The sequence below is a fragment of the Lutjanus erythropterus genome, chromosome 20 (assembly GCF_056507025.1).
Source record: "Lutjanus erythropterus isolate fLutEry1 chromosome 20, fLutEry1.hap2, whole genome shotgun sequence".
Classification (NCBI taxonomy): Eukaryota; Metazoa; Chordata; class Actinopteri; order Lutjaniformes; family Lutjanidae; genus Lutjanus; species Lutjanus erythropterus.
Genome location: NC_139336.1, coordinates 28,543,667 through 28,571,008, shown reverse-complemented (window position 1 = coordinate 28,571,008; position 27,342 = coordinate 28,543,667). Strand labels below are relative to the sequence as shown.

General features: G+C 40.2%; 1 protein-coding gene across 1 annotated transcript in view; it reads right to left on the bottom strand.

The window, feature by feature from the left end:
* Positions 1-2,609: 2,609 nt before the first annotated feature.
* The window catches only part of dym (dymeclin), a 72,856-nt gene continuing 48,123 nt past the window's right edge, over positions 2,610-27,342 (bottom strand). Inside the window, exons 15-17 of the mRNA XM_084746178.1 lie at positions 23,799-23,981; positions 18,729-18,842; positions 2,610-4,072 (exon numbers count right to left, since the gene is read on the bottom strand). Of these exons, the coding sequence (XP_084602304.1) occupies positions 3,923-4,072; positions 18,729-18,842; positions 23,799-23,981 (447 nt within the window). The 3' untranslated portion in view covers positions 2,610-3,922. The remainder of the gene's footprint in view (positions 4,073-18,728; positions 18,843-23,798; positions 23,982-27,342) is intronic.

Below are 27,342 nucleotides of genomic sequence, written 5' to 3'. Positions count from 1 at the left end.
AAACCAAGTGGCTCTGGGTAGAACCTTAGCCCTTCAGAAGGAACTCATTTGAAACCCTTATTTCTCAGAGTGTAGACCTTGAGGTAAATGTACCAGCCTCTAAAATAAATAAACTACCCATCCCAGAATCCCCTGCTCCATCCATCTTCCTGCTGTCACCTGAAACGGGAGCCCATGGTAAGGTGACCCCGGCATCATGAAGGAACAAGGAGGGCCATGTCACTTTGTGAAAAACCCTCTCCTCAACCATCTGGCAGTGCGATAATAGAGCTGGAAGCAGGTGAGAGTCGGCGTGGACGGTTTGTCCTCGGGCACGCCGTCTCACTGTAACCTGCCGACGACCCCGCGTGGAAAATGGGCCATTCTTTACATCAAATTGCATCCATTATATCGTCCTTGAGAATGAGAGAATTTCAGGCATGAAAATCAATACAATAGAGACGAAAGGCATGAAATTCTCTTGGGAAGTGGGAGCGCCAGCGACACAGTGGGTACCATTGTGCCATAAACTTTCCCCCCCCCCCGACGTGGTTTCATGCCTCAGTTTCTGCTGCCTCTGCAGCTACGACCACAACAGTCAACAATATGACATGAGATTCATACGGCGCTAACGTTTATTAATATTCTGTGATGCAAATATATGCAAACAGAATGTGACAGTTGGGTTTTTAGGCTGACTTTTCTGTTGTTGTTTGCAGTGCAGAGTAAGAAAGCACCGACGAAGCCCGAACAGAATAAACACAGCTAACGGCCTTTGTATAAACTCTGCTCTCGTTAACAGAATTGTCTCGACCTGCAAAATCCAGTATCATCTATCAGATAACCCGTCTACAGCGGTGGTTCCCGATCAGGGTTGCAAGATACAATTTGGAGGTTGGGAGATAAGGTAGAACAGATGAAAAAAAAAAGATTTCAACTACACACAATGACTTTTACTTTAATTTTTTTTTCTTTTTTATTGTGAAACATCAGACAGTTTTACATCTTCAGGCCTCTACAACCTTTTTAAAAGTAACAGTCTCTAATGGGAACATTACTCTGGGGGGGGAATTCCTTTTAAAACTTATAGGCAGGAGCCACAAAAAGGTATTGCAATGCTTTAAAGGAACTGTTTGACATTTTGGGAAATACGCTTCTCTGCGGTCTTGCAGAGAGTTAGATGAGAAGATCGATACCATTTTAATGTTTCTACTTTAACTCTTTTACACTGCACCAAAAGGCCATTAACATCTGGCTTTTGTCTGCAGTGGGAAAGGGTACAACAGGCATTCATTCCCAGGTCAAATGAGCCTGCAGTCATCACAGGTATTTATCAGCTCCAGCCCCGTTGGCAGTGATAGAAGTGGATATACGCATTTCAGTTTAGCAGCTTGTTGGTGCTTGGTTGGTAACTTCTGCGACAATTTGTCATCTCAGCCACAAATCCTGTCGCTCTCTGTTCATGCAGCTCCTGAACATTGTTCCTATTTCGTCGGCGCTGAGTTTGTAAGAGAGACAAATTAAAATATACCAAAACAGCATCCTTCTGTAGCATATTATCACTGGCCTCCATGCAGCTCTCTACTGTTTACTAAACCTGTTTTCCAGTGAATTTGTGATGTCAAACACTACCAGTGTTGTTTAAAAGCTAGCTTAGCTTAAGTAATGTTCCACTTTGCTAGGTAGAATATATTTTCAAAATTATACTGTTGTTGTCACAGGTTACCATGGTGAGGCTCTCAGGAAGTGGCGTGATACGTGCTGTCTGTACAGATACATGTTGTGAGTACGTAGTGCATAGTACGTGATTTTGGACACAGTGTGGATGCAGTGACTTCCTGGAGTCCCCACTGGTTGCCTGGCAACGTCACAGTGACCTCAACTCACAGTAAAACCATATATTTTCTTTTTCTTTTTTTTAACCTAATTTTTGTACAGATTAAAAATTAAAATTGGTGGTGTTATGCTAAGATAAGCTAACTGTCTCCTGACAGCAGCGTCAATTTTAAAGGACCAGTACGTAGGATTTCGTGGCGACTAGCAGAGAGCTTCAGGATAGTTTCTTACTTTCAGGTGACTATACACAAATGAAAACTTAGGAATACTATATTCCATTTCTGACATATTCTTTCATCCTGTCTGTCTGTTACACACTGGACCTTTACATGGTGAGCTTTAGCGGTGCTGTGCTAAGCAAAGCTAACCGTCCCCTGGCTGTAGCTTCATATTTAAGAGACAAATATGAGAGTTATAATATTTTCATCTGACTGCAGGCAAGAAAGGAAATAAGCGCATTTCCAAAAATGTCTTCTTTACTTTGTAGGGTTGTTTACTGTCTACTGTAAGTAGAGGTTCATGTTATTAGGCAGTAGGGCTCACAGGGAACAGAGGTGGACATGGGCGAATCTGCAGAAGACACGCAGTATTTAAAATAAAACCTGCCCTAAGATGCCGAACAGGAGACACCAGTTTATTTGATAAAATCAGGAATGGCAGCTGGGCTTTCATTCAGTGTTATGAAAGCACTGCACTGTCTGCCTGACATAATTCCTCCCTCTATGTCCATGATGTTCTACCATGAATAGTACAATATTTCACTTTGCTTAATAACCATGTGACACTTTGGTTGCTTTGATTTAATATTTTTATTTAAACTCCTATTTCTTTCAAAGTAATATTCGCCACAAAATGACAGCTGTTGTCATATTATATGTAATAATATAAAGCCAGTTTCCCACCTGGGAAGAATCAAAGAATAGTACCGCTGTTTTTCTTTCATTAGCAGTAGTCATTTCAGCACTACTACCATTTACATTTTGAGGGGCTGAGTATATAAAAAAACAATATACATGAAAATAAATAATTTAATACAAAGTCTCTAGTTAAACATGCAAATAAAGTGACAAATCAAAGAGACAACTGTAATTATGCACAATAGGACAGGAGGTTTAATGACTTGTCCTAGTTTAAGTACTTGCCTTGGGTTACCATCAGGGATAAAATGGAAACGACAAAGACAGGGTAAAGTCAAATAAATGGGCTGGAAGCAACAATGGAAACGCATGAATCAGAGCGATGTGGACTGCTAATATTATCCAGGGACTGAAATTAAGCATTAATTAAACTGTAATTCAACGTGGGCTGTTGGAGGCGGCCACCAAGCAACACTGGTGGACTGGAATCTGAAAAACCCTGCAGAGGACCTTCTGTTTGCTCTCTTTCTCTGACCCTTTTTTTTTTTAGTTTTTTTTTCACAAACACAAATCTTTTATACAAACCCACCATCAAAATAAAACGCTAATTCACTATACTTAAAACTTAATAAAGTTATTCATGAAATGTATGTTTTCCGAGACATTTGGCCGGCCTTGAGTCTTAAGTTGGTACTATTTCTTAGCATCGAGTGCAGCTGTAAATGAGCGTTCACCAGAGCACGTGTGACACTTTGGTGCATGTCTTTTAATTGACCTTTTCTTTATAAGCAAGAAAAAAAAAAACACGCTGGGATTATCCATCGCCAATGTCCTGAGCTCCTCGCAATAACAAAAAGCGTTACATAAGAGATGTAACTCGTAATGTGCTGTGGAACCAGGTGAAGCTGCTCAAATGTTAAATAGGTTTTCCCTTCAGGACCGAACGTACACGAGTGGGTGTTACTGTGTGAACTGTTACACATGAAGCTTCACAGTGTAGAAGCAGAGGAACTCTTACGATATGAGGGAACAAAAAGAGGTTGTGTTGCAAGAAAAAAAGAAAAAGAAAAAGAAACACCATTCTGTACAAGGTTGAGGCACTTTCAAAGCAGCGTGCACATACTATAAAGGGCAATGCGCACACACACCCACCCAAACACAGACACGCACATGCCGTCAGTCTTTTTTTTTTTTTCCCTCTCTATGCTGAACGGAGATGAAGACGCACGCAGTCCTCTGCGGGAGGCGTTTCAGCCAGAGTCCATGCTGAACAGCTCGATGCCATGCGGGCTCCAGTGGAGGCCGACGCCGGAGTTGAAGACGAGGGACCACACGTAAGGGATGAAGAAATCCTCCGGCTGGTCTTCCTCCACATACTTAAACTTGAGCTCCGGGAACTTCTGTTCAGAGAAAAGGAGCAACAAAGATGCGGTCAGGATGCACAAGGGACGAAACAGAAAAATGCTGGCAGATGCTGAAATGCTGAGGCCTTTTTCACAGCCAACACTTTGAATTGTTATAGTGGTGCTACTCAAATGTGGAAGCCCATTTCTGCCAATGTAGAGGAAAAAATGAGTCATTATAATGAGAAACTTAATCAAAATAATATTAAAATGTCTCAAAATAATGAGTAACTTTATTAAAATATACACTGGTATCTCAAAATAATAATCTCTAAATACTGACTTACTGTACTGACTGATTATTTCAAGAAAGTCTCATTAGTCTTCTTGCATTTACTTTTACAATTTTGATTTCAGTGGTGCGAGTAGCTTATTGAGCTGGTTTGATACATTACATTATACCTAAGTCTGTCATCATGTTTTCTTCCAGACTGCAACAACAAAAGGACTTGACTTTGCTACCACACTGATTTCCAACTGGTTTCACCTTCACAGGCTCATGGGTATTTCAGTATAAAACTGGTGGTCATAGCATAGACCAAAAGGATCCCTCCAGCAAAGGTGCAGTAATCTTTTCTGGAGAAAAAAAAGTTGATTGCTGAGGAATAAATTCAGGTTTATTCCGGGTCGTCAAATACTTTTGGGAATGAGACTCGACAACAACCACAGACAATGTGATGGAGCTACAGTCGCCCGTCACAGGTTAGATTTTCTATAGCCTGGAAACAGAGGCTGTGAGAGACGCAGAAGTCTAGTTTTCTTTCAGACAACTTGAACTACCGGCCTACCACAACTTTAAGAGAGAAGTGTTCTCAGAAAAATATGAAATGTGAGGAAAAAACCCACTTTTGTGAAACAGGATTTCACAACTCTGCAAAATAAACATGGTCAAAAAATCTTTAACATTTAATTGGCCACCACAGTGTGTTGCCTGGTAATGTTGTGTTGTGGCAACCCTGTGCTTTTCTTCTTTAGCTCTGCAGCATCAGGGCCGCAGTTTTTCACACAGTGCTGCTGTTGGTCTGACCACGACCTAAAACGTCAGCACCATCAAGACATTGCCTCCAACCACATTGGATATTTATAAAGTGCTGCGTGACATCTCTGTCTCTCAGATGGACGGAGGTGCTGTTGCACAGGTAGGTCCACTTGTTCACCCTCTCAGTAATCACTCTTCATCAGGTACAGTAGCTCTCCGGGCTGTCAGGTGTAATTCCATCTGTCTGTGAGGTAAAATTGCTCACAGCTGCCTGTGAGGCAGGTATCACTCTGTGGTCAGACCACTGACCTGTTAAAGGGCTGGTTAATGTGCTAATGTCACATCCTGACCCCAGCAGGCGACTGGATATCGACAGCTACTGTTTGCCGAATAAAGCACCCTGACTGTCACTCATGGCTTCTCCAAGAACCACGCAGAGGCAAATGAGAAAACAGCTCCGCTACAGAAAGGAGTGGATTTACCTGACCTCAGTGCACAAGTAAATAGTGCACATAAAGACGAAAGGGTAATGTAATAAAGTGAAACCAAACATAGGGGTGTACTCTTACAGAGCAGTCTGTCAGTCAGCCATTGTGACCTTATTGTTTAGACCTGCGGAGAAGTGCTGAGTAACCTGATTACTTGGTAATAGCCACTAGACCCTCAAGCTCCAGCTTGTCTTGACATGACTCGTTAATGGACAAAACACTCACTGAGCTGCACTGCAAGGTCATCAGGTTTATACTGTTGTAGGGCCTCAGTGTTGATTATGCCTGTGGCTAATCCACAGGTAATACAGAGACAACACACACACAGAAAATTAATCAGCAGCTATTTTTGATAATCAATGAAAGATTTTCATTTATTAGGCAGAAATGAGAAAAACTCACAAATTCTAGCTTCTCACGTTGGGATTAAATTTAGGGATGCATGATAAATAATAGGAATATCGGCCAGTGATGGAAAATGTATATTATTTGATTGATATTTGATTATGTGAAGGATTTCAACTGAATTCTAGGGAAATATATTCTATACAAGTTCAAGTACAATAGAATTGTACTTTTGTACTTAAGTAGAAAAATAAAAGAACATTTCAAGAGTCTGCACTGTTTGTTCTTCCGTTTCAAATACAAAAATGTGTAATTATTTGTTATCTTATTGATATCAGCCATTAGAAGCTGGTAATTTTTGGTAACAGATTAAATTAAATATATTTGGGATTTATGATTATTTTTTATCATCAATTACTCTTGTGATTATTTTCTGTCAATAAAATGTCACTATGTTGTGAAAAATAATTTCAGATGGCCAAAAGTTATTCTTGTTTTGTTTAACAATCAGTCCCAAACCAATCGATTCCCACTTTGCAGTGATATAAGCTTAAAGAATCGACTAATCATTGCAGCTCTATTTGACACAATCACCTTTTTTCAAACAAGATATTGAGCTCTCTTTGTGTCTGCAAGCCTTTCTTTTTTTTTCAAACCTGCAGGAAGCAAACACAAGCCCACCTAACAGCAGGTAGATAGCAAAAGAAGAGCATCAATAATACAGGGGTACCTCATTATGTCCTCCTGTCTACACATGCAAGTATATGCACACACGCAGCCAGTAATCAGTCTGCGGTGAAAGACAGACGCTGAGGGCCTTTATGCGATGGTCCCAGTCGGGCCTATTGAGTCCCCGGCTGGCTCTATTCACAGCCACACTATCGGTATCATAATGACACAGACAGAGGGGCTACGGGGTCACAGGCCATATGCCAGGCTACTGAGGCTAGACCACACACACCACAGCCATTGTGATGGCTAGACACAATACAGGAGCCGTATTATCTGGCTGGTATTTGTGTGTAGGTGACTGTCTCGTAGACAAGCTGACCAACTCATCAAATGTTCATATGACACTGACAGTGACAGTTACTCAATGCAGGCTCATTTTTTCAACAACAACAAAAAAAAATGTAAATAAAAACAGAGTGCAATGATTTGCAAATCTTTTTCGACCATTATTTAATTGTTCAAACAGATAAACTTGGTTGCTTCTTGTAAATATACATTCAATCAGAATTTGATGCCTGCAACATGTTCCAAAAAAGCTGCACGTTTCCCACTGTGCTACATCACTGTCTCTTTTAACAACACCCAGAGAGCATTTGGGAACTGAGGACTCTTAATTAATGAAGTTTTGAAAGTGAAATTCTTTCCAGTTCTGGCTTGATATTTGACTTCGGTGCCTCAACAGTCTGAGGTCTCTGTTGTTGTATATTGCGCTTCATAACGCACCACACATTTTCAGTGGGAGACAGGTCTGGACTGCAGGCTGTCAGTCTAGAACCTGAACTCTTTTACTATAAAGCCACGCCGTTGTAACACGTGCAGAATGTGTCTTGGCTGAACTGTCTTCCTGAAATAAGCAGGGACGTCTCTGAAAAACATCTCTGGGTGGCAGCATATGTTGCTCCAAAACCTTCATGTACCTTTCAGCATCAAGGGGACCTTCATAGATGTGACAGTTAGCCATGATGTCATAAGCGCTAACACACCCCATACCATCACAGATGCTGACTTTTAAGCTTTGTACTGGTAACAATCTGGATGGTCATTTTTCCTCTCTAGTCAAAAGGTCACAGTAACAGCTTTAAATGTGGACTCGTCAGACCGCAGTACACTTTTTACTTTTCCTCAGTCTATCCCAGATGAGCTCAGGCCCAGAGAAATCCTTAGCGTTCCTGGATGTTGTCGATATATGTCTTTCACTTTACATGGTAGAGTTTTGCGTTTGTAGATGCAGCAACAAATTGTGTTTACTGACAACAGTTTTCTGAAGTGTTCCCGAGCCCACGTAGTAATGTCTTTTATTCAGTTGTGTGGGTTGTTGATGCAGTATCACCTGAGGGATCAAAGGTCACGGGTATTCAATGTTGGTTTTCAGCCTTGCGCCTTACATGCAGAAATTTCTCTGGATTCTCTGAACGTTTCAGCGATATTGTGGATCGTAGATGGTGAAATCCCTGAATTCCTTGAAATGTGTGTTGAAAAATGTTAAAACTGTTGGACTATTTGTCCATGCAGTTTTGTACAGTGTTGACCCTCGTCCCATCCCTGCTTTTGGACATCTGAGCCTTTCAAGGATGCACCTTTCACACCCAATCATAACACTATTAACTGTTACCAATTAACCTGTTTACCTTGTGAATGTTTTTTGAGCATTCCACAACTTTCTCAGACTTTTGTTGCTGCTGTCCTAACTTTTTTTGGAACGTGTTGCAGGTATCAAATTCAGAATGCGTGTGTATTGACAAAAAAACAATAACGTTTAGCAGTTTGAGCATTAAATATTTTGTCTTTGTACTATATTCAACTGAATACAGGTCGGAAAGGATTTGAAAATCATCGCATTCCATTTTATATGCATTTTACACAGTGTCCCAACTTTTTTTGGAATTTGGTTTGTACTTGCTAACACAGATGATGTAGTATGGTTTTATTTTTAGATGTGAATTATTTTGTTTTTATTTCGCAGCTTTCCTGACTCATAAGCACAAACAAACCAAAACAGGAGGCGGTTGAGCTGATTAATGTCCTGCCATAATCATCATGATAAATGAAACATAACCAGTTATGCTAATTATGTCATTAAGATAATTAAAGCATTAATCAGCAAGCAAATACTGCTATGTCAACATACTTTCAAACACGTGTGGTGTTAAGATTAAGGACTCAAAGGTTTCCCTCATTAACTTGCAAATGTATGGAACAAAAACTAATCAGATCATCTATATGAGGAACATGTGGTGTAAGCAGCAACTGTCATGTGAAGTTATTGTTTTCATAAGAACACGTCTATAGATAACACATAAGCCACTGTGGCAATATAATGCTGCACACTACAGGTTTCCATATAGTGGCAGAACACTAAAGAACAATATATCAGTATATATGCTGCTCCAAACCGCCACTAGATTGTAACTGGATATGAGGAGCACTTCATCACGACCCTTGAATACAGCGTACGCACTTCACATGAACATGTTAAACAAATCACACCTTGACTACAAGCTCGTAAATGGTCTTTTCTAAGCCACTACTGCATATATTTGAATGCTTTGTGCCTTTGAAAATAAAGGCATGAGTGGCCTAACATTAACAATAAAAGCAGAGCTTTCCTTTCAACTGCTATACTATCCAACACTTTCTTTTTAAATCAAGTAGGCTCTTTTCTCAGGTGTCTGGTTTATTGTGTCATTGAAGGGTTATTGTTGGGGAATAAAGAAACATCAGGAAACTCATTCTTTCCAACTCCAATATCTAAAAACAACTAATACTGACACCACGATAAGACATAAGATAAGATATTCCTTTATCAGTCCCACAATGGGGACATTTTCGATGAAACACCAATGTTATACACACTATCTTCTGAAAATGTGGGAAATTCAACCTCATATTAGATCTCTATTTCAACAGAGCTACCTGCTTGAAGGTGTCTTTTAATGGATGATTCTTCAAACTAAAAGCCCCCCATTATTTTGATATTTAAGAGATTTTGTTATGAAGCTGCAAAATCAGGGAAAATTGGGTTTTCATTAGCAGTATCTTAACACGATTATGACGATGAAAGCGAACATGAAACAGTAAAATGAAGCAGATACCTGAAAGTACAAACAACAATGCAGGAGAAAAACTAAACCTCAAACCACAGATTCAGCTAGAAGCTACAAAAGCGAACACAGGAAAGAACACAGAGACATGAGTCGAGTATCGCAACACATGCTTGTATGAGGGAGAGCAGGGGGGTTGTCATGGGCTGGCTCACTAAATAACAAGTATATCTGTAAAACCACAAACTATCATTTAAACACTTTTCACAGTTTTTGTGCGAACAGAACCAGGCCTGCTGTTTCCCTCTGTTTCCAGGCTTTATGCTAAGCTAACCGTCTGTTTGCCCATGTTCATTATATTTAGTGTACATATATGAGGGTGATATTGATCTTCTCATCTAACTCTGAGCAAGAACGTGAATACATCTGCTCATCTAATGATAAATGAGCTATTAGTAGTAGTTGCACTACATAATCTCTCAGGTTGTCAAGAGACTAAAAATTAAGTGAAAATGATGCACTGAGTGCCACTAAAACTAACATCTCACATCAAAATTAGACTACAACGAGACAAGTGCCAACTTGACTGAAGTTATGACCCTAAACGGCAGGAATATACAGCATTTTCACTAGATACTGAGCACAAAATGAGAAAAAAGAAAAATGATCCTTGAGTCACAATGGCCAACATTTTTCCTGCTACTTCTATATTAGACAGAACCACCGAGGGATTTGGTGGTGCGGGAAGTCTTGGATATCACTACATGCCTCACAGCAAAAATGTCCCTTCCACACCCCAGTGCTTTCTGGGAAAAATCAGAGCATCTCCAGACTGCCACGTCCTATCCTTAATATTATCTACGTCTCTTATTCTGTCTATACTCTGGCTTCCTCTCCTCCAGATTTCTGTTGCCTCCTCCCTCTCCTCTCCCCCCTCTCTGTTTTGTTCTCGGTCTGGCAGCTGTCTGGACCCACTTGGCCCAGGCTCATATCAGTTAGTTATGGGTCCTGGCGGGTCAGGCCCTCGCCCCTGAACACAGACGGACTGGCTGGCCTCATATCTTCACTCGGGACTCTGTGTTCCCGTCCCTCCTCTGCACGCTGCTGAGCTGTCAGAGCTCGGCCAGACAGAGAAGAATGCGGCTAGGGAGCAAATACTAACTAAACACACACAATAACACGCGCGCGCTAAGATGCAGGTACATACGCAAGCACTGAAAGGTTATATTGTGTAATTTAAAACACTGTATCACTGTAAACAAAGTGCTTACAATAGTCATTCACTTGTAATAACAGCCACTCGTTATTTCAGGCCATGTTTCACACAGTGGTGATACAGAAAATCCACCCTGATGTTTATTCAGATAGTTTTGTTGAAGTCCACTTCCTGTCCAAACTTACAGTCATATTGAAGTGGCCACTGCATTATTTATACCGCCAATTCAGCATAATGGTGTGAATAAATACCAAGCCAAAATATCTAACATCGTCAGGTTCAAGGTCCTCAAATGTGAGGAAATGCTGCTTTTCTCTGTCTTCTATAGCCCTATTTGCATGAGACTGGTATTACCTGGGGTCCTCTGGCAATTTGTAATAATTGCGGAGGTCGTCTGCAATCTTAATCCCATGCAAATCTGCCATGTCCGTAATTTGTAAATTAAAAATTCCACCACAAATGTCCTGCCATATTTCGCCCAAAACGGAGGTCCTGTGATAATTTTGGTTGAGTGCAAATCTGTGTGACTTTCTGTGATTTAGGGTTGTGTTTTTCACCCCCAACATTTGTTTTCTGTTGTCAGACAACTGAACAAATAACAGAAAGTAGATAAAACAACTGTAAACTGTATTATCAATGTGGCTGCTGAGGGATGGGCGTAACATCTCTGAAATGCTGATGATACACAGAGCCTTGACATCATATCCGGGTAAATTTGAGAAAAGACAGACTTTGCTTATCCCCTGGTAATACTAGTCCCATGCAAACAGGACTTCTGATTGCATATTATCTATTCCATTTCTTTGGTCCAGACTGAAATATCTCAACAACCTTTGGATGGACTGACAGTAGATTTTATACAGACATTCATGGCTCCAAGAGGCTGAATCCTAATCACTTTGAAGATCACCTGACTTTTCTCCGGCAGCACCAGCAGGTCAGAGTTTTCACTTGTTAAATATCTGTCACGGTATTGATGGATTGGTACAAAATATCGTACTGACATTTATGGCTCCCAGATGATGAAACAGTTAGAAATGAAATGTCTTGACAGCTACTGGACGGACTGTCAAGAAATTTTGTTCCCCTCAGGATGAATCTGGTGATACTCTGACCTTTCGTCCAGCACCATTATTTTGGTAACATTTTAATTTGTGCAATACTTTGTTTATGTCCAAAGACCCACAAAACCAATGACATTAGATTTCTTGTTTTGCATATGTGCCACATCTCAAATATATATGTACAGCAGTGCCAGTCAAAGGTTTGGACACACTTCTCATTCAAGGTGCTTTCCTTATTTCCTTTAAATTATTTTTCTACAATGTGGATTAATATTGGAGACGTTACAGCTATGAATTATGTAATAATATTGAATTATGTCCTGAGAAAAAAATGAAAACGAGGCAGAATGCTTTTGCTTTTTAAGAATCTAATATATAAAAGACTCTTTCAAACTGTCTTCTGCATTTGCAATAAAAGATTTAAACACATTGTTAATAAATTGGTGACTGCAAGTGCTGACGACGGTGTGAAAGAGTCTTCTTTTGTCGTCCCATAGTCTTCTCCTTTGTTTCTGTCAACCTACAAGTGTGAAAACCTTTTTTGGTCTCTTTGCTTTGATGACAGTTTTGCACACTCTTTTTATAATCTGTGGCATTTTTTATTTTTTAAAAAAATGAATGAAAAGTGTGTCCAAACTGCAACTGTATATTTATTTAGTATATTTATATTACCCACCAAAAGGCACCTTGAGATATTAGCAACTTATGATTATTACAATTAACCAAGTTTATATTTTCGTTAATGTGCATATTTTGGATTTTGGCCACTTGTTAACTGATATTTCAAATACTTGCAACTTCATTGACTCTTTTCTACTTTGTTTTGCAAGAGGTGTGTAACAATTTCCCTCAGGATAAATTAAGTTCTATCTTATCTAATTCCCATCAGCCTCAGCGGTACCATGTACTTAGAGCTAATTAGCACGCTGACATTAGCATTTAGCTCAAAGCACCACTGTGCCTAAAGTACAGCCTCACACAGCCTTTAGCGTGGCTGTATACTCATTGTTTTGTCTCGCTGCTATGGTCCATAGAAATATTTTCTTTAATTAATTTATGAAATGTTAGTAAAGTAACTGGAGATTGATAGGAGCAAAGTTTATGGTTAAGGGAGGTACACGGTTCCTTTAACTTTTACCATATGATTACAATTTGGGCTGCTAACAACTACCAACTATATTTCTTACCGATTAATCTGTCCATAATTTCTTTGTAAATTGATTAGTTGTCACTGCATCTCAAAGCCCACAAATGTCTTGTTTTGTCCACAACCCAAAGATATTTAGTTTACAATCAGAGAAGACTAAAGAAACCAGAAAAATACTTGCATTTGAGAAGCTGAAATCCTGGATATTAACTGACTAATCATTGTATCTCTAATTACAGTAATCTCAAAATAATTCTAAAGTAACTTCCTTCCTCCTTCTGTCAGATGCCTGCTAAACTCAGGACAGAAGATCAGTTGTGACAACAAGTTGTATTATAAACCCACTGTCTGATGTCCACAATCTGAGACATAGATTTGTTTCCTGCAGGCACAGAGAGGCTTTAGAGTGAGAAAATGCCTCTTCCCTGTCTCGCCAATGTGCAGGAGAGTAGTGCTGACCAGCCATCAGACCTCTAATGGCCGGGGCAGGTACTGAGTAACAGCTGGTACGGCCCCCCACACCCACCCACCCCCCTCCTTCCCGTCCTGAGGAGCCAGAGAGTCTGTAGGCTATCACTGCTCAATAAGGCAGATTTCAGCTGGTCAGGCTAAACAACACATTCCACAGGCGCTGCCCATGAGAGCCACTCAGCTTCACACACACACACACACCCTGAAACAACACACACACACACACACACACACACACACACACACACACACACACACACACACACACACACACACAAAGAATGAGACGGTTGAGTGACGAGGCACTGACGGTCACCCCTGGGGTATTTACCACCTTCTTTTAACCCTTTCTTTCAGTTGGGATGATGACCTAATTTGCATGTCCACATCTTTGTGTAAATGCTTTTTAAGTCCTTTAAGTAAACAAGCTTTTTGTGGTCTTGTGTCTACAGTGCTCCCCTCACCTAAAACAACACGGTTCAGTTTTGTCAGGAAAAACTAAACAACGATTATTTACTTTACAACTTTCAGCTCCACCTAAAAAAACAGACACTTCATGATGTTCTAAGGTGGATAAAAATGAAAATTAAGTTTGCATGACATGCATCCACACTTTGGCACGTTGAAAAGCAAACCGGAGCCCTCTGTCTGAGAATAAAATTACATTTTTCTCACCCAAAAAACTACGCTTTCTCAAAACTGTATAAATCTTAAAATGTTGACTTGGTGATTCACTGTGTACAGGGGAAACAGAGTTTTTGCTAAACAATGATGTAAGCTACCCAGTGAAGGGAAAGGGATGTGTGGCTGTTAAGGAAGGACTTTCTGTCACCTTTAGATTTCTTTAGGATTGATTTTGAATATCAATATTGCAAAACACACACTGCAGCCACCACAGCAGCTTAGGAATGATTGTTGGTTAGCAGGTATAATTTATGATCAGGGGTTATAGCACTATTTCATACTCCATTGTCAGATTATAGAAATATGTAAATGAGAACAATTCCAGAATATTGTGAATTTAGCTGTATTAAAATGACAGTAATAGAGCGGGAGCGCTGTTGCTTCACAACAAGAAAGTCTTGATCTGAATCCGCCAACTGCCAGTCAGAAAAAATGCAAGTTAAGTTTACTGGTGACTCTGAATTGCCTGAAGGTATGAATGTGAGCGTTAAAGACCGTTTGTCTCTCTGAACTGGCGGCCTGTCCAGGATGTAACCCTCTCGTTTGATGTCAGCTGGGATCGGCTCCAGCCCCCCGCGACCCCGCAAAGGATATGTGACCGCAGGAGGACGGGGAACTGCAGGGTAACCGACTCTCTGTAGCTGTCCAGTCACAGACGGCTGGCGAAGCTGAGACAGCCATCTGTCGTCTCCAACTTTCTCTGTGATCACTCATTTTAAATGTCGATACAGCCAATGACAGCAGCACAGCGGTTGTAATTAATCTGTGTTTATGTGATTTTATCAGACAACATCACAACCATAAAATTATGATTTGATCAGCTGATGTTTGCTGTGCTGCAGCTTTGCGGTTTCTCAACTGCAAATAGCGGACAGAGGTCTCTGCTGGGGATGATAATGATTAATGATTAATTGCAGTCAAGAATTTATCTGGAAAAAAAAGTATTTATTGTTAATGTATATTTTGTGTACCATTTCTCCAGAGCTCACAGTTTTTTCTAGGGAAAGGCAGACAAGAGCAGCTGCGTCAAGTGTGAACCTTAGTGTTTTACCATTCTGTTCATTTAAATGCTTCATGAATTAATGTTTAATATGACTAATGTGCCTCTAGAATTATTTACTGTGTTTAAACTAGTGTTTGTATGTTTTTTGTATTTAAGTATATCTATATATGGATCAATAAACTATCTGTGCCACAATGAAACACTGTGACCTCTGTCTTCAAAAACTGTGGTTTTGATTGTAAAGGACCGGAGGCCAAAACAGTCAGAGAAGATGTTATTTTTCAAATTTAGCACATTTAGTGTCAACATGACTTCAGGAATTCAAATTTCAGCACAGCATTTGTAAGATTAACTGTTTATTAGCTTATAAAGCATTCATTGACATGCACTGCACTACTATAAAATGTGAAAATCACCACAGGATAGAATAAATAAAAACCCAGCAGAAAACACTCAGACTTGTAATTGTTTGTTTGTTTGTTTGTTTGTTTGTTTGTTTTTTGAGAGGAACAAACATCCTTACAGCTCTTTCTTGTCAGCCCTCTCCATGCACGCACAACTGATTGAGGCACCAATACTCCTTTGAAGAGCTTTTACTGAGTAATTACCAACTTATTGATGATTCCACACAACATTAATCCAGCCGATGGATTTTCGCGTTCGGAGCTGAATAGGAGAGTGAGCTCATAAGACGAAGGGAAGCGCGAGGTGGAGAGACAGCTGTTTGTTTGAGCGATGGCATTACGAGGCGGCTGGGACTTCTCCCTGAGGAGACATTGCCCAGATATTCTCTTTGCTTCATGTCACCCTGTAGAGCTGGAAAGCACTCACATGGCGGAGAGTCAGTGTGAAGCTCAACAACACTTTTGCACAGAAAAAAAAAAAAAAAAAAAAAGACTGCAACACATGGCTGCACACTAATCGACACACACACACAGAGTTGCACAACCAAACACAGGGACCCACGGATCCAAACTGTCATCTGCAAATACACCAGGGTTCCTACACATTTTCCATTTTGATTTTTTTTCTTGCAGACCATATCTGACATTTTCTTTTCCAGTTTGGAATCATCAGCCAACCAGGCTTTGTATTTATAGGATTATAGCCCAAGGAAAACTTGCATTTACCCATTTTGGGTGTTGCATCCTATGCAGAAAGTTGGACAACATTCCACTGTCAAACATCTCTGACATTTATCATTATTATTATTATACTCTGGATAAACAATATTAAATTATTGTTCCCCTCATACTTTTCTGTCTCTGTTATAAATAATAACCAAATATTTTTGCTATGGCAACAACTGTGCACATAGATCCAGTGGCTGTAGCTCTTTTGAACTTTGCTGCTTTTCTCTTTTAAAATGTTTGTTTCAGCTTTATTGCTGAAACATGCAGCACCTGTGACAGAAATACACTCGCAGGCATTGGAAAAAGAAGCGAGGAGTTTCGATTTCAAGAGCAGCGGACCTCGAGGCGATCAACAAATGAAGTCTGCATCTTTCAAAGATGCAGTCAGATCGACCTGACAAACTGTGACGGACCGCCCCGAGAGGAGCGGAGGTGAGCGGGGACGAGAGCCGTTCCTGGCCGGGAAAATGAAATGGACGAAACGGGACTGAGGTGGGCTGAGAAACGTAAAACCGGAGACTGTTTTGTGCTTTAAAACATCCTGGGTCAAGCTGTTGCACTTGATGGCCGGACCAGTTCAAAGGTGACAGGATGCAACAGGCAGGTCTCTGGTAGGATGAGGGAAGGAGGACTCGGTGTATTTACAGTGATGATGCTTGATGCTCAAACACAGTCAAAACGACATCAAACTTTTTTAATGTGAAGATATCACCAAATTATCATCGACTTGTTGGTGCGGTTTACATTCAACCCAACATAAATTTAAAAAATGGACTAAAGAATTATATCATGAGTGTATTCTTGTGTTTGTAAATTACTGATTTCCATTCATTATCTGTATATATTTTGTATTTTGTGAGTAGCATGAAGGAACTACAACCCTAATTTTGTTGTACAATCCTTTGCTGTATAATGATGATATATGATTCTTTTATTCCCTGAAAATGAGTTGAAAAAAGTTAAATAATTGAATTATGCATTGCCTTGTTTATTCACTGTGTCCATCAAAATGATGAATGCAGCCATAAAGGTTTGGTTCAATCAGTCCATACTTCTTGCCTTGCTTGCAACAACATTAAGCTCACTCTGGCCCACACTCTCTCACACAGTGGTAAACATTATGGCCACGCTGGCTGCCTGCTCTCAACGCAATGAAAAACACTCTGCTTATATGATCAATTTATTTTTAGAGATTCTGTTTTTTATGTTTTAGGAAACTAAACAGGGACAATAATGTGGAAAACCAAACAATTTTCCATACTCTTTCCTTTTTCCATCTTTATCCAGACCTCGAAATTACTTGAATCAAAATTATACTTTTCCACACTGCGTAGGAACCCTGTGCAGAGAAAAAAAAGACTGCCAACATGAAACACACACAGTTACGCGCCTAGAAACAGTGACACACAAATGGTCATCTGCAAACACACACAGGCAGACATACTGTATTCCAGCTCCAGCTGACTGCATGAGTGTGTGCTACAGGTGCAGCTGCCTCGCTGAAGGACATGGCAGGGTTATGCACATGTCTCCATGTGTAATTCTACGGCTGTATGGTCGATGGCTACATTAACGCTCCGAGGCGCGGAGACAGAGACAGCACATGGACCCGTGGCCACGCACCATCCCTCTTCCACATGGGCAAGCGAGACAAATGCCTCGCAGCCAGCCGCCAAGTATAGAACATGAAACACATGATGAAACATGCAATTAAGAGCTTCTGCGCTGGTGAGGAGCGGAGTGGGGAGACCGCTGGTTACATATTTCCTCACTGATTAATGGAGGAGCACTGGGAAGGGCGGGGGTTAGCGAACCCGCCAGGAGTGTTGGGAGTGTTGGGTAACGAGGCGCGGTGGCAGATTTATGTCCCACCCCCCCCTCGCCCCCCTCCTTTAGATCTTATGTGCCCATGACAAAGTGCCCCCTAGTCCCCCATCCCATCTCCTTGAAATGTCATTACATGTTCGCATGTAGCCGGCCAGCAGAGATGGAATGAAGATGGGCATTAATGCTAATGAGAACTGGGCTTTAGCCTTTTGTCTCGTGTCCCAGTGGCTCTTTCCATCTTTCCCTTGCCCGAGTCCACGTCCTCACCCCATACCTCTCCGTCTCTCACCTGTCCAGACAAACTAATTCTCTTTTTTTCGCCTCCACCAAACGTTTGAAAACACACAGTGCCGTCTGCACGAACACCTCGAGGTCCAATATGCACCACTTCTTTTTTCTTCAGCCAGTTTCATATTTCATTATTCCTCGTCTTCGTGCTCTCCATCTGTCCCCCCCTACTGTGTGTGTGTCTGCGTGTGTGTGTGTGTGTGTGTGTGTGTGAGAGCGAGAGAGACGTCTTTACCTTCAGCCTGTCTGTGGGCAGGGCCTGGGCTCCTTTCATGATGACCTCCTGAACCCTCTCAACTGACAAGTCACTTCCAGCCTGCTCCAGACGCTGACTGAAGAAGCCGATCACCTAAAGGTCACACAGGAGGAAACAGCCAATCAAAATACAGAACCTAAAATATATTTAGTCTAAAAGAGATGATCTGTAATGCAAGCATAAAGAATGTGAATAAAGTTGGCTTGTGGTTTTATTTTGACTGCAAACATTCATAGAAATATGCTTTCTTGCTGAGAGTTAGATAAGAAGATCAATATCACTCTCATATCTGTCAGTTAAACATGAAGCTACGGCCAGGAGATGTTAGCTTAGCATAAAGGCTGGAGACAAGGGGATACAACTAGCCTTGCTATGTCCAAAGGCAAGAAAATCAGCCTACCAGCACCTCTAAAGCTCACTAAGGCCGTGTTTAGGCTGCCAGCCCATATCTGTGTTTTTTGGTCTATCTACATTGTTTTTAGAGAGTCTAGACAGCAAACAGATTTCTACAGATGCGTCTCAGTCTGGTCACTCTCACTGGACTTCAAAGTGTCATTTTCATCACTCGCAATGCGACACGCAAAACCAAAGTCAAATCCAGGGTGACAGAAGTGTGACAGAGTGGTGCGGAGGACAACACAGAGAACAAGAGTCCATGGATGGACTAGCAATTAAATAAACTGTCCACTGACACTTACACAGTCACTGATGCATATGTTGTTACCACAGCAACCCCAGCAGATATGGTGGTTGTGTCTGGACACACAAATCAAGTCTGGTCACAGTCGGTCTTAAAGATGTGATTTGACAAACAAATCTGATTTGGCTACCGTCTGAACCAAGCCTAATTAAAACTTTAGATTTTTTTTTATCTAAAGCTAAAAATTTAAACAACTTGTTGTACACTTTGTTTTGTGTACACCTGGTGTTATTGACCAATATCCCGCTGTCATTTCTGTTCAGAATGAAGACAATTATTATTTCTGTCATCTTTGGCAACAGTTTATTGTTTGACTATAAAATATCTTAACTTAAACTAAAATATTTATCACAAAATGTTTGGTTATGTTTGGGCTCCTTAGAAAAGAAAATTAAGGATGATAATGATTAATCAATTGGTCCTTGAGAATTTCATTGCTTACGAAAAAATTCAATCTATCTACTATCAAATAAAGATCTGAAATACAGAGCAGATTATTTTTTACGAGTGCATGTTAAGTGATATTTAATTTTAAGTGTTTTAATATGTAGGCCTCTATGTCTTTATATGTTTCATAGGCTAAGTAACGCTGTATCTAATTCAATATGTTGCTGTGAAAAAAGAAGCTTTGATTAAGGGGGGAAAATGCGTTTGGTATTGTTTTTTTTTTCTTAATTCTGATTAATGATTGTTAATATTACCAATGACTGCTAAGGTAAGTAATATTTTAGATATTAGCCTCAAAAGTCCAATATCGGTTGGGCTTTAGTCCAAGTCTTTTACTATTAAAACCTGTTCTTGTTTCTGAATACACAGGATCTAATGTTGCCTGATCTCACTGAGGTTGGAAACCAACTCCCACTTCTGTCATGACGCTCTTTGACTCTTCTAATCCCGCTGTTTGGAGCTGTCACACTGATATTGCAGCAGCCACACCCTATATGATGACACTGGGTGCAATATGGAGATCAAAGTTGGTACAAAGCGGCATCATGCTACATATATAGGGCTTCATTCTGTAAACAATAACACTGGTGAGTGTTACAACCTGTTAACATCATGACATGCTGTCAACAGAAAAAAAAAACAAGCTGGTTTGTTTTGATCTGTTCAATCTGAGACTGTATTTTGATTCTTTTGCATCAACAGCCAACGAGACGTATCCATGGGTGGTCATGTTTCCTAGCAACAGTAGGTTGCTACAAAAATGCTCCAATACTATGCAGGGGTACAGAGCTACGTATAGTATAATTTATATGTCAATTATATAACAATACTTTGTGAGAATCTTTACAAATAAGTGGCTAAAAGTTCACATAATAGCAATAAATCTGCATGAATTCTGCTTAGAGACAGTGCACAAATTCAAAATGCTAAGAATACAGGCTTGGCTCATACGCCTGTAGGCTACAGACTCATAAAATACATACATACAGTATTTCATATTACAAATTTACCATAGGGTTTGAGCATGTTTCGTCCCACTTAAAATAAGCACTTCACTGGAGCTCAAATTATCTGATGCCCTCTGGGTTTAAGCCCAAACAAGAGATCAAGGAAACTGCGTTTCTACTGCCGCGCGAGATTCTTCCCTGGAGAAATCTTTGATATTTGATAATTAAAAAACTGTAGGTATTACCGATTCTTTTTAATGCTCTCTTTTTGTCAAACCAACAGTGAAAGAAAATGCATCTACAGGCGATGTTTTCTCTGCACACGTTCTGTGCTTTGCTTTGGAGAATTCAAACACGCCACAGCCTACATGAGCACTGTGTGTGTGTGTGTGTGTGTGTGTGTGTGGGTGTGTGTGTGTCTACATCTATCTAATACTAATCCCTTCATTAACTCTGAAGGCCTCCCATATGGGGTTAATTTAGAGGAGCAAAGCAGCCCCTCATCCTGAATCTCATGCTCACACACACACAGATTTGCAGGCACAGGGAAGGCTTCGCAGAATAGCCTTAGGGAGACTGACTTAACCGAGGGATTCTGGATAGCATGCTTCCCTCATACTTATGGATAACAGCAAAGCCCATGGCAATGTATGCAGCAACCCCCATCCCTCGCACATACACACTCGCTCATACACACCAAAGCTTCCTTTCCTCCTCTATAGGACCAAAACAGCCATGAATGACAGCTTTCTCTCGCTCTGTTCCTTCCTCACCCATACACCAAACACTCTCAATGAATATTTGACAGTGAGCCTCTTGACACTAGGGGACTGATTAATTCATCAATACTACTTAAGCTCACAGAGCTCTCAGCAGGCTGTACAGTCCAACTGGATACTATGTTAACCATGCAGCTCACTTAGGTTACTGGATTTTTGACAATTTCAATGCAGATGGAGAGGAGATTCAGGGAAAATCTGTGTGACCTTGATCTATGGAATAATTACCACAAATCAGCCAACAGCATGAGAGGAAACTCTCTGAGGTTCAAGTTTCACTTCTGATATCTGGGTGACTATGAGCTTGTTCAGAGCTGTGCAGACATGCGTCCTGGGAGATCCCATCACAAGCCGACAGCTCTAAGTGCAGGTGTGAATGCAACCAGGATGCTTATGAGACCTGATCAGATAACATTCAGAGCGGGTCTGTGAACACATTCTTAAAGTAGAGTGTACACAAATGTGTTCTGGGACATATTGAGGGACGGTCTACTCAAATTATGTTCTTGAGGAATATCATTTGAATCACTGAAATACAAATATGTGTTTTGGCTTTTCTTCATCGGAAGTTTGTGAACACACACACTAGGTTTGCAAATTTTGTGCAATATCGTTAACTGATGGTTGAAATGCTAACAATTGATTTATCAGTTAATCTAATAATCATTACTGATAATATATATTTTGTCCTCATTTATTCTCATTCATATCTTTTTCTTGTTTTTTCTCATTTTAAGTTAATTTCCTTATTCAACAAATGCCTTAGGCAAGCAAAATAAAGTCAAATGAGGCGCAATTACTGCCATTTCTAGACTATCAATTAATTACTGATTAATACATTTCTAATATTTTAAATTCTTAATGGCAATAAATTGGTGAATTATTAATCATTAACATCCCTACCAGACTCCACTGAAATCGCACTGTTCTCAGAGTCGTTGACTGAGGAGAAGCTTTATAAACTTTATGAAACGCTGTCTATGACAAATTCTTAATTATTTCAGCCCTCTTGTAAATTTATTTGTTAAACGTAGCACATATTAAAACAATAACAAAAGATATAGCTTGATGGCATCATAATGTGGCGCGGCATCATGGGTATTGTCATTTTTACTTTTTGACAACCACCATAGCTGATGAAAATTCATCTGACGTGACTCAGGCAGAAATCATGTTCATGTAAGACGTAACATTAAGGTTTTATTCTCATTATGTTTAGTCATGTGTGCTGATTTCCTCCCTCACTCTCTGACGTATCCTGTGATTTCACGGGAGTAACAGCAACTAGCTCGCAACTACTAATGTAAAAAGCACCATTACCTTGAAAAAATTACTTATTACTTGGGGTTTGAACTTTGTTGAAAACATTTGGGAAGATGTAAGTAAGCAACTAAAAATATCTAGCATATGTTTAGCATTTTCAAACATTTTAATGCAGAAATGTTAAACTTTATATCTTAAAGTTATTCTTTCTTTGTGGAGAAAAACATTGTGTGCATTTGTCCCAGCATGTTGGCTACTACTGTTGGTCAGCCGATTAAGAACAACAAAGCATATTGCAAACGTGTTTATTTGCATGCAGAGTGCTGAAGTTAAACCACTGTTGTGAATTCTTGATGATTTGTGTTTTCTTGTAAATTCGGCAATAAACACAATATATTTAATTGTTTAGTTCCTTGTAAAAAAAGAAAAATGTGTTTTTCTGTGGTGTGCTGGAATGCACACTTTTACTTTCTGTGACTCTGTCTGCCTTTCTTCATTATACATGATGTGAAAACATCAGATTTCCTCATGGTCAGAAAAAGTAAAAGTGTGCGTCCTCCTCATAGTTCAATTATAAATCCCAGTGCAGAAGAGCGCCTCCGGCAGCTCAGGCAAAATATGAGGCTCATGTCAGCTGATAGAGTTTAGTGTGGCGTTACTAAAAAAAAACCAAAAAGGAATGAACAGTCAAATCTACATATTGAATGGCCAAATGGACAGTAATGGGCATTCAGCTGACAAACAGCCCTACTGTTAATTTGCATTTTGAGTGGGAAAGTGATCAACTGAGACGAATCTGGAGACGAATTGTAATGCCAGGTGTGACTCACATACTCAGATCTTTACACTTGTGATCGGACCACCAAGAGTGTATCTCAATACCAGGTCTGAAGCAGGAAAAATGGCAACTGACCGTGTCCAGATTCTGCATGATGTCCTGGAAGGATGGGTGCGTCCTGAACTGCTCAAAGAGCTCCCTCTTGTAGAGCAGCGCGTACACCAGGTTGGGGTTGTGGTGCAGAGAGTTGCACAAGCAGGAGTTGATGATTTCCAGCATCATGCGGATCACCTCCTCAATCACATTCAGGTCTTGGGCCTGGGGGAGAGGGAGGATGCAAAGGTTAATTGGTTTCCCACTACACTGGTTTCACTTATAATGGTGATTTTAAATGATTGCCTCCTGATAGATTGATCAGCAGGGGGGAACAGAGAGGTGGAAGACACAGCAGACGGAGGATGAAAGGAAGGAAAGTAGGAGGAATGAAAGAAGTTACTAAGTTGTCAGACAGCGTCTTAGTGAGGGACAGATAGGTGACCTTGTAAGCCACAGATCAGGTCATGTCACAGTATGTTTCCTCCCGGAGCGAAGACAACTGTCACTAGTGACAGGTGACAAGAGGGGTGTGGGAAAGAAGGAAGGAAGGACGAAGGGTGTTCAGTTGTTTACAAAGTTCTTCACACAAAGTTAACTCGCACAAATCAAAATGAAAAGCAAGTAAATTAATGTATACAGATATTAGACAATGAAAGCTGTCACAGGAATGTTTATGTGTGACTGTGCTGTAGTTATAAGAGCACAAGCACAAATATCAAAGGTACAATAAAGGAATAGTTTGACATTTTTGGAAATACTTTCTGGTGGAGACTTAAATGCAATCATTGATACCAAGCTCATGTCTACACGGTAAATATAAAGCAACAGCTTTTAGTTCAGCTTAGCACAAAGACTGGAAACGGGGGATCAGCTAGCCTAAACCGATCCAAAGTTAACAAAATCCCATTACCATCATCATCAACATTATTGAGCCACTGAGGAGCTGAAACTAAAAGAAATGCAGAGTCCAGACAACAAACAAATATGATGACACAACTGTTTCATTTCAAATATGTAGAGATTGTTGGTGATTTCTTTTCTGAACTTTCAAAATTGTACGAACCCTGTAGAGCACTGAAGAGAATACAATGAGTTACCAGTTTATTAGGAACACCTATACAGTCCAAAGCAATTCAAGGAATTCTACCAGCTCAGAAAGTTCAGTTTTGTTGACACTGCCAGCTTGTTGGTGCTACAATACCTTTAAACTTTCTGCCACTAATTGTAGCTGCTAAAATATACCTACAGCCCTATATTATGTCTTTAAGGAGTAATCACAAATATGCAAATATTAGCAGGAAGGTATTCTAGTCTAGTCAGACCAGACAGGTCTATTTGTGGAGATTTTATCGTACATTGTTCTTTAGTTAGTGCACTCACAACAATGCGACTACCCAGACAGACACACAGATGGACAGACAGACAGACGCCACCGCTTTGAGATAACATCCCCTATGGCATGCTCCATGGTGGCACAGAAAGGAAATGGCAGTGAGACTGTGGGAAAATGAATAATCTTTAAAGAGATAAAGAAACTGGCAGCAATGAATTGGTGAATGCAGCTCAAGAGATGATATATGGTTTCCCTTGGTGTGACAACTGTGGGCAGAGCTCTGCAGAATCTACCATGTTCTGATGGTATTACAGATAACATCTCTAGATGATGAAGTCAGTTTCCAAAACAATCTAAAAATACAAAACAATGAATAGTACCATGCTCCATTCATCTCAATGAAAACAAACACTGCAAGCAATACAGACTTAAGGCACCATGGCACGTTTTTTTTTTATTTACTAAGACGCAAAACAAACATTACGCCTGACTGTTACTTCTGTCCAATTTATTGCAACAGTGTCTGCTTGGAAGCTCATTTTCTCAGAGATTTATCTGCTCTATAATACCACATCCATGGTGGGGAGAACAGGGCGACAACAGCTAAGAAGAAGCCGAGACAAAAATGCAGACTAAGAGAACGCAGGAGTCAAGAACATTCAAAGCAGCTTAGCTTAATGCGATGGCGTACTAATGAAATAAGTCCAGTGGTAGAATGACGACCACTGTAACACACACAGCAAAGATTCTCTAACCGGGTTCAGTGCTGATCCCGGGTCTATATGATTAACTGGAACAGCCTGACTGAGTCACGCTGAAAAGCTGTATGCCTGTCAGTAAATCTGATACCAATACCAAAATCCATTCTCTTGTTTTATATAAAACACTTCACATAAGCAATTAATGTTTTGTGACAATCCTTTAGCTGAGTGGAAAATTTTAGAGTTGAAAAATAAACTTGGTAAGGCTTCACGAAATTAAGAAGGAAGAAATCTCTGTCTGTCTGTCTGTTCTTCTCCAGAACTGTTCATCTGACTGACTTCATGCTTGGCATTCTGCTCAGGATCCAATGCATGTGTTGAATTTGGTGCAATTTGGCCAGACAGTGGCGCTATAACAGTCAACATTTTGGCCTGTAACTTTTGAATCCCTGGATTCTGTTTGTCTGGATGAATTAGTTCATATAAGCCACAACCATTTGCATCTTCACAGATTTTCCATCATTGTGAATTTTGTCCAAATCTGCTATTTTCGCTACTTCTCCTTCAAATTTTGTGCACTCATCCCCAAATTTGGTACAGAACATCTCCGGATCAAGCCGGAAAAATGCTGATATTCCATACAGATTTATTATTGCTGACCATTGAATTTTGTTCAAATGCTGTAGGCAGGGCTTATATTATTATTATTATCTCCTGAACACATTGTGTCACTGCAACCATATGCATATTTCCAGAACCGCTCATCTGATTGACGTTACACTTAAGGTGTGAACTGCTCAGGACCCAAGAGAGTTCAGTGCAGAGTGTGAAGTCGATCGGATGAACGGTTCTTGAGAACGCTGCAAGCAACCTTTCTGTGTCCACTCCAAATGGGCATGCATTCTGAAGGAAGGGACATGTACTCTGAATGTGCATGGCGTTAGTTGTTTATAAATGTACTCAAACATTTTTTTGGCATTTTTGTTCACATACCCTGATATCGATATATCTGTAATAAGCTTATGTCGGTCGATACATCTAATTCATACTGGAAAAATAAACTCAATATAAGTACTTGAAGTGCAAGTCACATAAAATATTGTTGACACAGAAAATGTCATTAAAATTATGGATTTCCATGTTTGTATTGATCATTGACAGGCTTTTTCCATAGTACACATTTTAACTTGTCATAGTAGGAAAAGCACAGGTGTTACTAATAGCATTAACAGTGGCTCTGCTCGATTGAAGTGTCCCAGTAAGCCATGACAGTATGACGGACTGTGTACTATCGATCGTGCTGTGACAGTAGCTCAGTGAGGGAGAGAATACCAATCAAGGACTGGAACATTTAAGAGATAACACTTGGACACTTTCCAACACTAAAAATAAGCAAAACATTAAAACTGCATATCTGCATCATTGCAACAACAGTAAAAAAAACCTGTCTTTAAAAGCTTAATTGACCAGTTTAGCCAGTTAGTCCAAAAACTTTAATCCCCATCTTTGCTTTACGGGAAGCCTCGCCTTAGACAGTGCTCATCAGCAA